The sequence below is a fragment of the Schistocerca gregaria genome, chromosome 7, assembly GCF_023897955.1.
Source record: "Schistocerca gregaria isolate iqSchGreg1 chromosome 7, iqSchGreg1.2, whole genome shotgun sequence".
In the NCBI taxonomy this organism is placed as follows: Eukaryota; Metazoa; Arthropoda; class Insecta; order Orthoptera; family Acrididae; genus Schistocerca; species Schistocerca gregaria.
Genome location: NC_064926.1, coordinates 86,293,103 through 86,307,813, shown reverse-complemented (window position 1 = coordinate 86,307,813; position 14,711 = coordinate 86,293,103). Strand labels below are relative to the sequence as shown.

The 14,711-nt window shown below is 38.7% G+C and overlaps 1 protein-coding gene across 1 annotated transcript in view; it reads right to left on the bottom strand.

Annotated features, from left to right (window-relative positions):
- LOC126281547 (AP-3 complex subunit beta-2) overlaps positions 1–14,711 on the bottom strand; it is a 223,057-nt gene that overhangs the window by 87,424 nt on the left and 120,922 nt on the right. Inside the window, exons 11-12 of the mRNA XM_049980608.1 lie at positions 13,075–13,298; positions 8,251–8,509 (exon numbers count right to left, since the gene is read on the bottom strand). Of these exons, the coding sequence (XP_049836565.1) occupies positions 8,251–8,509; positions 13,075–13,298 (483 nt within the window). The remainder of the gene's footprint in view (positions 1–8,250; positions 8,510–13,074; positions 13,299–14,711) is intronic.

The following is a 14,711-nucleotide window of genomic DNA, read 5'->3' as shown; positions in this document are numbered from 1 at the left end:
GAATGTGTTTTCACCTTGGCTTTGGCACATGTCGGAAACACTCATAACAGCATTCCTCAAATACCGACACGTCATGCTCCTGCCAAGCCTCCAGGCCATTAAGATTTGACCTTGATCAAATTCCAGGTGATGCTGTTGTTGCCTGGATAGGTTTATATCAAAAGTAGCTCAGTGGTCACATGTTATGGCTAATCAGTGTTATGTGTGACATTGCGTCAATTTGGGGGTGATATGAAAGTTATATTATTCTTGAAAAATCATGTTAGCCAACACCACTAGCAATTCTTTTTATTAGTATGACCAGTTTTGACAGATCTATGTTGTTATCATCAGATCTTGTAAGATTATTAGTTGTGAATGATTGTACTGAAAGTCACATAGTGACACTGTAGCAAACATCACGTGACAGGGACCATCAGCATGTCACAAATAAAGTAGCACACAATCAAAACATACAACATGTGCTAATGTCCCAGCATATACTACTCACTCGACATCATTGTGGCATCAAGCAATTACTGTATGTTTGTACATCAGCACAACATGTTGTATGTTTTAATTGGGTATTACTCTATTTGTCGCATGCTGATATTCCCTGCCACATTTTATTTGACGCACCATCACTATGTAACATTCCGTATTGTGACAAGATCTGATGATAACAGCATAGATGTGTTGAAACCAGTCATAATAATAATAATGATAATGATAATAATAATAATAATAATAATAATAATAATAATAATAATCCCCGTGGAGGCTCGCGAAAAGAATAGGCCTCGAGTATGTTCTGTCAGTCGTAAAAGACGACAAAAAGAACAAACAACTAATAGGGCTAACCCCATTTTTAGTGTGATTAGTTGGTTCAGGACAGAAGTAATGAAGCCTCGGACAAGCGCTGTCATGGTCGGGGACGAAGCTTGATCCACAATGGTAACGACACTGCTAGCCACACGGAAAATGATTTAAATCCAAATAGAGGTGTTTTGCAGGATATGCACCCTGCAACCACTCTAGAAGGAAAACAAAGACATAGGATGAGACGGTCAGATGAAGTTAACCGACACCTCATGTTCTGTTATTACGAAGCAACAAACTTAGGAACCAACACAACTGGATACAGATCACAAGTATACAAAACATTTATTACCAGATACCCAGAATTAAAATTCTTAACAGAACAACGACTAGCTGATCAGATTCGTGTAATAATCAAAAATAACAGGATACCCCAGTCAGAATTAGAAAACATCAAACAACATGTACAACAAATACTGGAACAAAATAATGTGCAATCAGAAGAAGAAGAAAATATAGTAATGGACTCAAAACATCCCAGAGCAAACATACAAAGAACAACACGCGTCAATTAAACAATCAGAGGAAAACGAAAGCTTAAGATAGCCACCAGAACAAGCGCAAACAGAACATTAAGTGACACACATGTTAGATATAGAAGAAAAAATTCTGTTGACAAATATAGAATACAAAGACACAAATAGTGACATTAGACCATTCTTGCATAGACCACCAAATAACCCACAAGTCGAAACAACAATAACAACTATCAACACAATCATACACAACAAAATAAATGAAAATGCAACTATGGAAGAATTACAACTACTGGTTTATGTAGGAGCACTCACTACACTAAATATACGCACTAGGCAGAGATCAGAACCAACCAACACACAGAAGAAACCCACAAAACCAGCATGACAACACAGGCTACAGATCACAATAGAAAAACTGAGAAAAGACATCGGACAGCTAACACAATTTATAAGAAATGAAATATCAGACAAAAAACAAAATAGGTTAGGCAAAATCTCACAAGAAGCAACAGAGCAATTAGATGAAAAGAAGCAGAAATTACAAGCATTGGCCAAACGACTTAGAAGATACAAAAAAAGTGAAAATAGAAGGAAACAAAACCAAACATTCAACACAAACCAAAAGAAATTTTACCAGACAATAGATAACACACACATTAAAATAGACAATCCACCAAACATAACAGACATGGAACACTTATGGAGCAACATATGGTCAAACCCGGTACAACATAACAGACATTCATGGTGGATACAAGCAGAAACAGACTCATACAAGATGATAACACAAATGCCTGAAGTGATAATTTTGCAACATGAAGTCACCCGAGCAATTAATTCTACGCACAACTGGAAAACCCCTGGGATTGATAAAATAGCAAATCTCTGGCTAAAAAAAGTTCACCTCAACACATTCACATCTAACTAAATTATTTGTCTGTGTATGTGCGGATGGATGTGTGTGTGTGTGATGGCGCGAGAGAGTGTATACCTGTCCTTTTTTCCCCTTAAGGTAAGTCTTTCCGCTCCCGGGATTGGAATGACTCCTTAACCTCTCCCTTAAAACCCACATTCTTTCGCCTTTCCCTCTCCTTCCCTCTTTCCTGAAGAAGCAACCGTTGGTTGCGAAAGCTTGAATTTTGTGTGTATGTTTGTGTATCCATCGACCTGCCAGCACTTTCGTTTGGCAAGTCACATCAACTTTGTTTTTGGATAAATTATTGAACAATTGCATTGCAGACCCATACACAGTCCCTGACAAACTTACACAAGGAATAACTTATCTGAAGCCTAAAGATCAAGCAGACACAGCAAACCCAGCAAAATATCGCCCCATAGCATGCCTACCAACAATCTACAAAATATTAACTTCAGTCATCACACAGAAATTAATGACACATACAACATAGAACAAAATTATAAATGAAGAACAAAAAGGCTGCTGCAAAGGAGCACGAGGATGTAAAGAGCAACTGATAATAGATACAGAGGTGACATATTAAGCTAAAACTAAACAAAGGTCGCTGCACTACGCATACATTGACTACCAAAAAGCTTTTGATAGTGTACCCCACACATGTTACTACAGATATGGAAATATACAGAGTAGATCCTAAATTAATACAGTTCCTAAACATAGTAATGAAAAATTGAAAAACCACACTTAATATCCAAACAAATTCAGATAATATCACATCACAGCCAATACAGATTAAGCATGGAATATACCAAGGAGACTCATCAAGTCCTTTCTGGTTCTGCCTTGCTCTGAACCCACTATCCAACATGCTAAATAATACAAATTATGGCTAGCTATAATATTACTGGAACATACCCACTCGAAATCACACATTTGCTATACATGGATGATCTAAAACTACTGGCAACAACAAATCAACAACTCAACCAATTACTAAAGATAACAGACGTATTCAGCAATGATATAAACATGGTTTTTGGAACAGACAAATGAAAGAAAAATAGCATAGTCAAGGGAAAACACATTAAACAAGAAGATTACATATTGGATAACCACAGCGACTGCATAGAAGCGATGGAAAAAACAGATGCCTATAAATATCTAGGATAGGCAAAAAATAGGAATAGATAATAAAAATATTAAAGAAGAACTAAAAGAAAAATATAGACAAAGACTAACAAAAATACTGAAAACAGAATTGACAGCAAGAAACAAGACAAAAACTATAAATACTTATGATATATCATTATTGACCTACTCATTTGGAGTAGTGAAATGGAGTAACACAGACCTAGAAGCACTCAATACACTTACACGGTCACAATGCCACAAATATAGAATACATCACATACATTCAGCAACAGAAAGATTCACATTAAGCAGAAAGGAAGGAGGAAGGGGATTTATAGACATAAAAAACCTACATTATGGACAGGTAGACGATTTAAGAAAATTCTTTATAGAACGAGCAGAAATTAGCAAAATACACAAAGCAATCACTCATATAAATACATCGGCTACACCATTGCAATTTCATAAGCACTTCTACAACCCTTTAGATCACATAACATCAACAGGTACGAAGAAAGTAAATTGGAAAAAGAAAACACTACATGGTAAGCACCCGTATCACCTAACACAGCCACACATCGATCAAGATGCATCCAACACATGGCTAAGAAAAGGCAATATGTACAGTGAGATGGAAGGATTCATGATTGCAATACAGGATCAAACAATAAACACCAGATATTACAGCAAGCATATTATTAAAGATCCCCATACCACAACAGAAAAATGCAGACTTTGCAAACAACAAATAGAAACAGTGGACCACATCACAAGCGGATGTACAATACTAGCAAATACAGAATACCCCAGAAGACATGACAATGTAGCAAAAATAATACATCAACAGCTTGCCATACAACATAAACTAATAAAACAACACATTCTCACATACAAGTATGCACCACAAAATGTACTGGAGAATGATGAATAAAAATTATACTGGAACAGAACCATTATAACAGATAAAACAACACCACGTAACAAACCTGACATCATACTCACCAATAAAAAAAAGAAATCAACACAACTAATTGAAATATCCAAACCCAACAAAACAAATATACAGAAGAAAACAGGAGAAAAAATTGAAAAATACATCCAACTGGCTGAGGAAGTCAAGGACATGTGGCATCAGGATAAAGTTGACATTGTACCAATTATACTGTCAACTACAGGAGTCATACCACACAGTATCCACCAGTACATCAACGAAATACAGCTACATCCAAACATATATATACAACTACAGAAATCTCAAATTATTGATGTTGTTGTTGTTGTTGTTGTCTTCAGTCCTGAGACTGGTTTGATGCAGCTCTCCATGCTACTCTATCCTGTGCAAGCTGCTTCATCTCCCAGTACCTACTGCAACCTACATCCTTCTGAATCTGCTTAGTGTATTCATCTCTTGGTCTCCCTCTACGATTTTTACCCTCCACGCTGCCCTCCAATGCTAAATTTGTGATCCCTTGATGCCTCAAAACATGTCCTACCAACCGATCCCTTCTTCTAGTCAAGTTGTGCCACAAACCTCTCTTCTCCCCAATCCTATTCAATACCTCCTCATTAGTTACGTGATCTACCCATCTAATCTTCAGCATTCTTCTGTAGCACCACATTTCGAAAGCTTCTATTCTCTTCTTGTCCAAACTAGTTATCGCCCATGTTTCACTTCCATACATGGCTACACTCCAAACAAATACTTTCATAAACGACTTCCTGATACATAAATCTATATTCGATGTTAACAAATTTCTCTTCTTGAGAAACGCTTTCCTTGCCATTGCCAGTCTACATTTTATATCCTCTCTACTTCGACCATCACCAGTTATTTTATTTCCTAAATAGCAAAACTCCTTTACTACTTTGAGTGTCTCATTTCCTAATCTAATTCCCTCAGCATCACCCGATTTAATTTGACCACATTCCATTATCCTCGTTTTGCTTTTGTTGATGTTCATCTTATATCCTCCTTTCAAGACACTGTCCATTCCGTTCAACTGCTCTTCCAAGTCCTTTGCTGTCTGTGACAGAATTACAATGTCATCGGCGAACCTCAAAGTTTTTATTTCTTCTCCATGAATTTTAATACCTACTCCGAATTTTTCTTTTGTTTCCTTTACTGCTTGCTCAATATACAGATTGAATAACATCGGGGAGAGGCTACAACCCTGTCTCACTCCTTTCCCAACCACTGCTTCCCTTTCATGCCCCTCGACTCTTATGACTGCCATCTGGTTTCTGTACAAATTGTAAATAGCCTTTCGCTCCCTGTATTTTACCCCTGCCACCTTTAGAATTTTAAAAAGAGTATTCCAGTCAACAATGTCAAAAACTTTCTCTCAGTCTACAAATGCTAGAAACGTAGGTTTGCCTTTTCTTAATCTTTCTTCTAAGATAAGTCGTAAGGTCAGTATTGCCTCACGTGTTCCAACATTTCGACGGAATCCAAACTGATCCTCCCCGAGGTCCGCATCTACCAGTTTTTCCATTCGTCTGTAAAGAATTCGGGTTAGTATTTTGCAGCTGTGACTTATTAAACTAATAGTTCGGTAATTTTCACATCTGTCAGCACCTGCTTTCTTTGGGATTGGAATTATTATATTCTTCTTGAAGTCTGAGGGTATTTCGCCTGTCTCATACATCTTGCTCACCAGCTGGTAGAGTTTTGTCATGACTGGCTCTCCCAAGGCCGTCAGTAGTTCTAATGGAATGTTGTCTACTCCGGGGGCCTGGTTTCGACTCAGGTCTTTCAGTGCTCTGTCAAACTCTTCACGCAGTATCTTACCTCCCATTTCGTCTTCATCTACATCCTCTTCCATTTCCATAATATTGTCCTCAAGTACATCGCCCTTGTATAAACCTTCTATATACTCCTTCCACCTTTCTGCCTTCCCTTCTTTGCTTAGAACTGGATTGCCATCTGAGCTCTTCATATTCATACACGTGGTTCTCTTCTCTCCAAAGGTCTCTTTAATTTTCCTGTAGGCAGTATCTATCTTACCCCTAGTGAGATAAGCCTCTACATCCTTACATTTGTCCTCTAGCCATCCCTGCTTAGCCATTTTGCACTTCCTGTCGATCTCATTGTTTAGATGTTTGTATTCATTTTTGCCTGCTTCATTTACTGCATTTTTATATTTTCTCCTTTCATCAATTAAATTCAATATTTCTTCTGTTACCCAAGGATTTCTAGCAACCCTCGTCTTTTTACCTACTTTATCCTCTGCTGCCTTCACTACTTCATCCCTCAGAGCTACCCATTCTTCTTCAACTGTGTTTCTTTCCCCCATTGCTGCCAATTATTCCCTTATGCTCTCCTTGAAACTCTGTACAACCTCTGGTTCTTTCAGCTTATCCAGGTCCCATGTCCTTAAATTCCCACCTTTTTGCAGTTTCTTCAGATTTAACCTACAGGTCATAACCAATAGATTGTGGTCAGAATCCACATCTGCCCCTGGAAATGGCCTACAATTTAAAACCTGATTCCTAAATCTCTGTCTTACCATTATATAATCTATCTGATACCTTGTAGTATCTCCAGGATTCTTCCATGTATACAACCTTCTTTTGTGATTCTTGAACCAAGTGTTAGCTATGATTAAGTTATGCTCTGTGCAAAATTCTACCAGACGGCTTCCTCTTTCATTTCTTAGCCCCAATCCATAATCACCTACTATGTTTCCTTCTCTCCCTTGTCCTACTGACGAATTCCAGTCACCCATGACTATTAAATTTTCGTCTCCCTTCACTACCTGAATAATTTCTTTTATCTCATCATACATTTCATCAATTTCTTCATCATCTGCAGAGCTAGTTGGCATATAAACTTGTACTACTGTCGTAGGCATGGGCTTTGTGTCTATCTTGGCCACAATAATGCGTTCACTATGCTGTTTGTAGTAGCTTACCCGCATTCCTATTTTCCTATTCATTATTAAACCTACTCCTCCATTACCCCTATTTGATTTTGTATTTATAACCCTGTATTCACCTGACCAAAAGTCTTGTTCCTCCTGCCACCGAACTTCACTAATTCCCACTATATCTAACTTTAACCTATCCATTTCCCTTTTTAAATTTTCTAACCTACCTGCCCGATTAAGGGATCTGACATTCCACGCTCCGATCCGTAGAATGCCAGTTTTCTTTCTCCTGATAACGACGTCCTCCTGAGTAGTCCCCGCCCGGAGATCCGAATGGGGGACTATTTTACCTCCGGAATGTTTTACCCAAGAGGACGTCATCATCATTTAATCATACAGTAAAGCTGCATGTCCTCGGGATAAATTACGGCTGTAGTTTCCCCTTGCTTTCAGCCGTTCGCAGTACCAGCACAGCTAGGCCGTTTTGGTTAATGTTGCAAGGCCAGATCAGTCAATCATCCAGACTGTTGCCCCTGCAACTACTGAAAAGGCTGCTGCCCCTCTTCAGGAACCACATGTTTGTCTGGCCTCTCAACAGATACCCCTCCGTTGTGGTTGCACCTACGGTACGGCCATCTGTATCTCTGAGGCACGCAAGCCTCCCCACCAACGGCAAGGTCCATGGTTCATGGGTAAGGAATTATTGATACATGTTCAATTACCCGAAAGTTCCTAAATGCAATGTAACATATACCATACAGTTAAAAGGAAGTCATGCTAGATCAAGGTCCACGTCACTTTCCATTTTTAACCAGACATAACGTCTGAGACAGGAAAGAGAAATAATAATAATAATTGCTAGTGATCTTGGGTGACTTGATTCTTCAGGAATAAGATAAATGTTTACTAATCTAAATTGTACTCAATGACACAAATTTCCTATCTGTATTTTGGAAATTCAATGCATAGTTCTTATGACTCTTCTGACGACACTCACCTTTGAAACGAGATTCAAGAACAGGAGCAGGTTTAGTTGCAAGAAATATTTTCTTTGCGTGCTTTGATAAGCGAGTCTGCTCCGTTCCGTTGCCAGGGAAAACCAGCTGACGCAAGAATCTTGCACGATCCCTGATGTCATAGTTTTGGTCATACCTCGCTAAGCTCAGAACGTATTGTAATAACAGCCGAGTCTGTTTTGGATTAGTGAGGTACAGCTTGACAGCCAGATTCAGGATCTGAAGTTTTACTATGTTCTCCTAAAATTGAAATTATAAATTATTACTCAAGACAAAACCATAAATTGTTCACAAAAACAAACATTTCTCTCCTAACATGTGTTACAGCCCTTCCTACTACCTAATTAAAGGCCAAGCTTACACAAATTTTAACTAAAATTTCATGCAAAATAAATTATTATATTCATAGAACCTATAAACAAGTACTAAATTCACAAATGAACTGCTTCTTTTCTTTTCTGTTGAAACAATTCAATTTCATATTATGAAGTATGAAATTTATTCATCTGCAATGAATTTAGTATGATTGGAATATCAGAAAAATAGTGAACATGATCAAAAATATCACAAAAACTAGTAAACATGATTAAAAGTATCCTATATTAGCAAATACAAAATGTATTTTAATCTCAGAACTATATTAATTTAGCATTTCTACATAATTTATTGTACAGCCAAAAGCTTCCATGTTGTTATTTTATGAACTCAGGATAATAAAATGGCCTGAAAAATTATTTTTTTTTAATGGATGATATGAGATGATTTTATGTTGAAGAAAATTATTACCACTATTATTGAATGCAAGAAAATATAGCTGTATATGTAAGAAACAAGACGGTCATAACCCGGAACATGTCCCCACTGTATTACCCACAAATGAAATGTTGCGCTTCTCCTGTTATACACTGGCGTCTCAAGTGTCACTGGTAATTACACCACCATTAGTTTTTTCCTGATAGTGAAAGCATTCTCTAGACTTAATTTTATTTCTTTTTCTTTATGTCTCCATTATGTTACATTAACACACATCCAACTCAGGAATATCAAGCAATATTATCTGTTTCATCGTCACATATTTGTCACAAACAACATTTTCTTTCATGAAACTCCAATTACATAATAATTTACACAAATACATTCTAAATGATGATGATGATGATCAGTAGGTATGCAAGTGTTTGGAATGTACAAGGGAACACTGATTGACAAGGAGAACTTAAATCGGGCCAAGCACCATACTTGGATAGATCAATGGTGGGTAACTGCTCACAAAAAGCAAGATATCCAGGCTCTTGTCTATATCTTGGTTTAAATGATGAATTTTCACCTCAGATACACATAATCACTGATACTGTGATAAGTAATTCTTCTCTTGCTTGAAGGAAAGTGAAACCACAAGTAGGTGAAATGTACATAGCTCATCACCCAAAGCGAAAATCAGATGCTCACCTTCTCTGTAACACAGGATAGGTGGTGACATGTGGCAGGTCTGATGACAGAATACAATATGGGCACAGGCAGCAGTGTTTCAGAGCACATCATTTGGCACATGTTATTGCACATGGAGCTAATCAGCACACGACCCCTACATGTTCCCTTGTTGACCCAACAATATCACCAATTGCTATTGCAGTGGACACGGGGTCATTGAGATTGGACCACAGATATATGAACACACATCACCTGATCAAGTGAACCTCAATTCTTGTTAAACAAAGTTGATAACCGCATTTGGATACACCTTAATTCAGGTGAATTGCTGCTCAAAACATGCACTGCATCACCGAGTCAGGCTGACAGAAGTATTATTGCAATGGGGGATATTTACCTAAGCTTCCAAGGGACCTATGGCAGGCATCAAGGGCACTGTGACAGCCATGGACTACACGAACATTATTGTGGGCCACCTGCTTACCCCCATGTTTGATGTCTTCATTAATGGTGATGCCATTTTCCACCATGATAACTGTCCCTGTCACACGGCCAGAATCATGGGATGCTATCAGTAGCCAACTTTCTGACCCCAGCCACTCGTTCATAATTAATGGGACTTGTGTGACCTGTGGATAGCTGGTGCCACATGCCTCCAGAAATCTACCAAGGCCTTACGAAAAACATGCCATGCAGAATTGCTGCTTTATTGCATTCCAAAGGTGGATCAAGACACTATCAAGCTGCTGGTCATAATATTTCCGCTCACGTAGATTATACTATTCCTGGATGCTACAGCAGAATCTCACTAATCTGCCCCTTTTCCTGCTAAAGTTGTTTTGTTGACTTCTTTCCTCATCTATTCTTTCTCATTTCTGTTAACTAAATTTTTAATATTCTTCTATAGTAGCACATTTCCAATGCTTACAATTCCTTCTTCCCCAGTTTTGTCACGGTCATCCCTACATTTCCATATAATGTCATGCTCCAGACAGTTCTGTATCCATATTTGGCAACAGTAATTCCCTTTCACAAAGGAAATCTTTCTTCATATGCACCAATCTACTTATGATATCTCCCTTGCTTCATCCATTCTTGATACAAGACTACAATTATTTTTACTACTGCCTTGCCAAAGTTTTTTGTTTCATAGCTCTTCATCACTCTTGCCTAGTACTTGTTTATCTGACTCATAATCTTAGCTAAGATGGTGTCCAGACCATTTAACATTTTCTCTAACCCTTCCTATCTTTTAGCCCAATATGGTGCAACAACCACAAACCTTAGTGTAGGAGTCAAGTCTGCTCATCATCTCATGCGCATCGTAAAATTAAAAATAATTTCTACCACACACTTAAAATTGATATATACTTGTACAGATGTGGATTTCATTGTGATTTCTACCCAATATGAAATTATCCAATTACTTTTCCAGTTATTTTTAGAGAGAGAAAAAGAAAGAGAGGGCTTTCATATGACTGGCATTTCTGATATCCACACTACGCCAAACACAGCTTAGTCTCAAAGAGAGGTATATAAAAGGAAAATGCACTTGAGAAAACTGTAAAATTACAAGGAGATCAAATGGATGGTCAGCACTTATCCTTATGAGGTGAAAGTCAAAGTACTGTTGATACACACATTGAAGAGCAGAAAAAACTCTGCATTGATTTTGGAAGTACTGGGTGGTTATGATTAAACTTTTCCTATTTAACACATTGTAACACGGAAGCTAATTACCATATCAGTACCAATCTTGGCAGTGTTAATGTACAGAGTATGGGGTGCATGATTTCCATGCATCACAGCATCACCATCCAGTTCCAACCACAGCCACCAGATGCTGTGATCAGTCATTGTGATTCATCTCACATCTGACCAGTCGCAGTTCACTTGTTGACATGTCAACATTAGCTTGGACAAAAGGAGCAGGGCATTATAGGCAAAGCTCTATTATCTAAACAACACTAATGCTGCAGCTGCACTTTGAGAATATCGCCAGCTGAAAGTATTATGGAAGGGTCCTCTTTCACCACCTGCTGTACAGAGCATGATGATGAAGTTCAAATCAACTCCGGGAAAAGGCCGATGACTGGCTGATGAAATCGTCGTTGCTATGGCAGACAGCACTGCGCGCAATTCCCGATTGTCAGGCAGTGTGTGTGACGTGTCACGACAGTTGAACATCCCATGTTCCACTGTACGGAAGGTGCTTGAAACCATTCTCAAATGGTATCCATGAAAGATCAATATCTTACAGCAGCCTGAACAAGGATTGAACTTGATGAGGGCTGGCCCTGGACCATCCTATGGACAGGCGAAGCTCATTTTTCTCTGACAGGTGAGGTGAACAAACAGAATTGTGGGGTGTGGGGATCTACACTTCCAGCCACGGTGCAAGAAGTTCCTCTGTATGGTGAATGCGTCACTGTATGGTGTGGCTTCACAGCTTCTTTTTTAAACAGGTTGGCACTCAAGGACCGAAGACGTGCAGTGTGACTGGCCAGCATTACTGTGATATGTTTAGTCAGCATGTTATACCCGCTCTACAGGAGAGAAAAAAACTCAATAGCTTCTCAGAAAACACATCTGGAAATGATCGAATTATCGGCCAATTGTTTCCAAATGCTTGGCCGGTTGTAGGACTACCTGAAGGACAGTGTTCACCCAGGAAAATCTCACACATGTGCTGATATGAAGCACTGCATATCAAGAGAGGTAGTCGGCATAACTATGGACATGCTTTGTTCTGATGTGCAAAATGCAATCCTGCGCTTTCAGACTCTTCTGGACACTGATGGGTGCCATATTGGCCCCTTTTGTAGCAGTAATGGAACAGGTATGTAATGTATGATGTACCGTTGTAGCACATTAAAAGTGTTTCAATTGCATTGATTCTGCATTATACCTCTTCCTCAAGCCCTTGATGTTAATGCTACCAAGTTTGGTTCTCGTACAGTAATTAGTTTCCATGTTATAATGTGTTAAATAGAGAAAGTTTTATTATAACCACCTGGTATTAGTACCTTCCTCAAGGAGGAAATGGCAATTGTTTGTGAATGGCAGGTCAACCACACTCCAGGTCAAGAGGAATCTACCAGTTGCAAGGAGGATGAGGGCAGACAAAGATCTGTTTGTATCAACAAAATGTGTGTCTTTTACGTGCTAGAAGCATGCAAGTTTGCATCTATAAACTGTAATGGGCTGAAAGTATTCTGCATGTGCATGTGTGCAAGTAGATATTCTTGTAGCATAAGTGTCAATATTCCCCTCCTCCATCCCCACTCAACATAAAAACAGTATTCTAGGATAAATTTCAATACACAAAAACAACTAGATTTGTGTAGTTCATTTCTACTATACTAATTACATACCTCAGTGATGAATGTTTTAGCCATTTTTCTTAGGACGTCTGGTGCTATACGAGGTACTCTTTCTGAGTACTCTCCCAACAGCCATAGGATTGAAGCACGAGCCTGTGGAACACTGATGTAATCCACAAGTTTCGCCATTTGCACAATGATATCTCTGTGTTCACCAGGCTGCCCCGTTTGGAGCAGCTTCTTGATCACCACCACACTTTCCGCCACAACAGCTTCTGAAAAATGATAAATAATTTTGGGTGCAAATGTAAGTTATTTGCGGGGTCTTTCCATCTCCAGCAACGTCAGGTAATTAAACAAGATCAACCTTTCCACTTGATGAGTGGTTTCCAGCAGCTTTTCACCATTCACTATCCATTTATTTATTGCTGCTAGCTGCAGTTTCTATTACAAGAATTGAAGAGTTTTGGCATTCACATTTTTTTTTTATTCATTCATACAAGGCACTTCAGGGGTGCAGAACCAAACAAGGAAATCGCTACACTCAGAATGCAGTAACCACTTACTGGCTGCTCATGATCTAAATACATAGTATATCGAACTAAATACATATAGCATATAGGACGTGTTCCACATTATTACGATTTATTGTGTAAAATGATCCATGGAAGGTGAAACTAAGTAAATAACTAACTAGCTACAAAGGCCTTATGCAAAGAGCACTACTGATGAGCAGAAGGTGCAAATAATTTCCATGGTGTAGTAGTCATAGATAAGCCCCGAGTCACATCAACTCATGTCTGCCATTAGCTAACATACTGTATGGTGTGACTATTAACTATGGTATACACTGAGATGGGCTTTGCATTCAACGAACGCTGCATACCAATGGAAAAGAGTGAGTTCAGAGCATACCTCATGAATGGCATCTGTTTACTAGCCTGGTGCCTAGACTGCTTATGCTAGAGAACTCAGGGTCACTTGGTTGCCTCATATGACAATGTCACATAAGAAAATTAACTACGATATCTTCACTCACCTGTCATTGCCATTATGAACAATCTATCAGAGTACTGCATACAAATTGCTCAAAAGAAGTTTTGCACTGCCCTAAAGACCAAGTAGTTCATTTTTTCTTTTATTTGGGAACCACTTTCTTGTTAGTGTTTTTTCCACAGAAAATTGCTACATGCAACCACCTGTGCTATAGAAGGTAAAAGTTAACTTAGGTTCTAAGTGTAGTTCAGCAGAGCACACTATACCTACACTTGTGAATGGAACAAGGCAACCCACGTATATTGTCCAGTGTGTCAGCATCCCTCAAAAGGTCATTTCAAGCTTAGACAGTGCACACACAGTCACTTTCTAGAAAGATGGATTGTCGGAATAGGAAATTGCTCACAGAACTGGTGTACATTGCATATTCAGCAACTATCATGAGAGACAAAATGTTGAAGATCTGCCTCGTAAGGGACAACCACACCAGCTGATGACCACTATTTACAAATTATGACTCACAGGTATGATGAGGAGATTGCAATAGACCCGCATGCTGCCTTTTTGGAGTCAACTTGGTGGGTTGTGTCAAGCCATAGTGTACGCAATTATATCCACATGGGTAATTTGGCTTCAAAGTATCCAAAACAAATCAATACAAATACACCAGTGCCATAACACGCAAAGGAAAT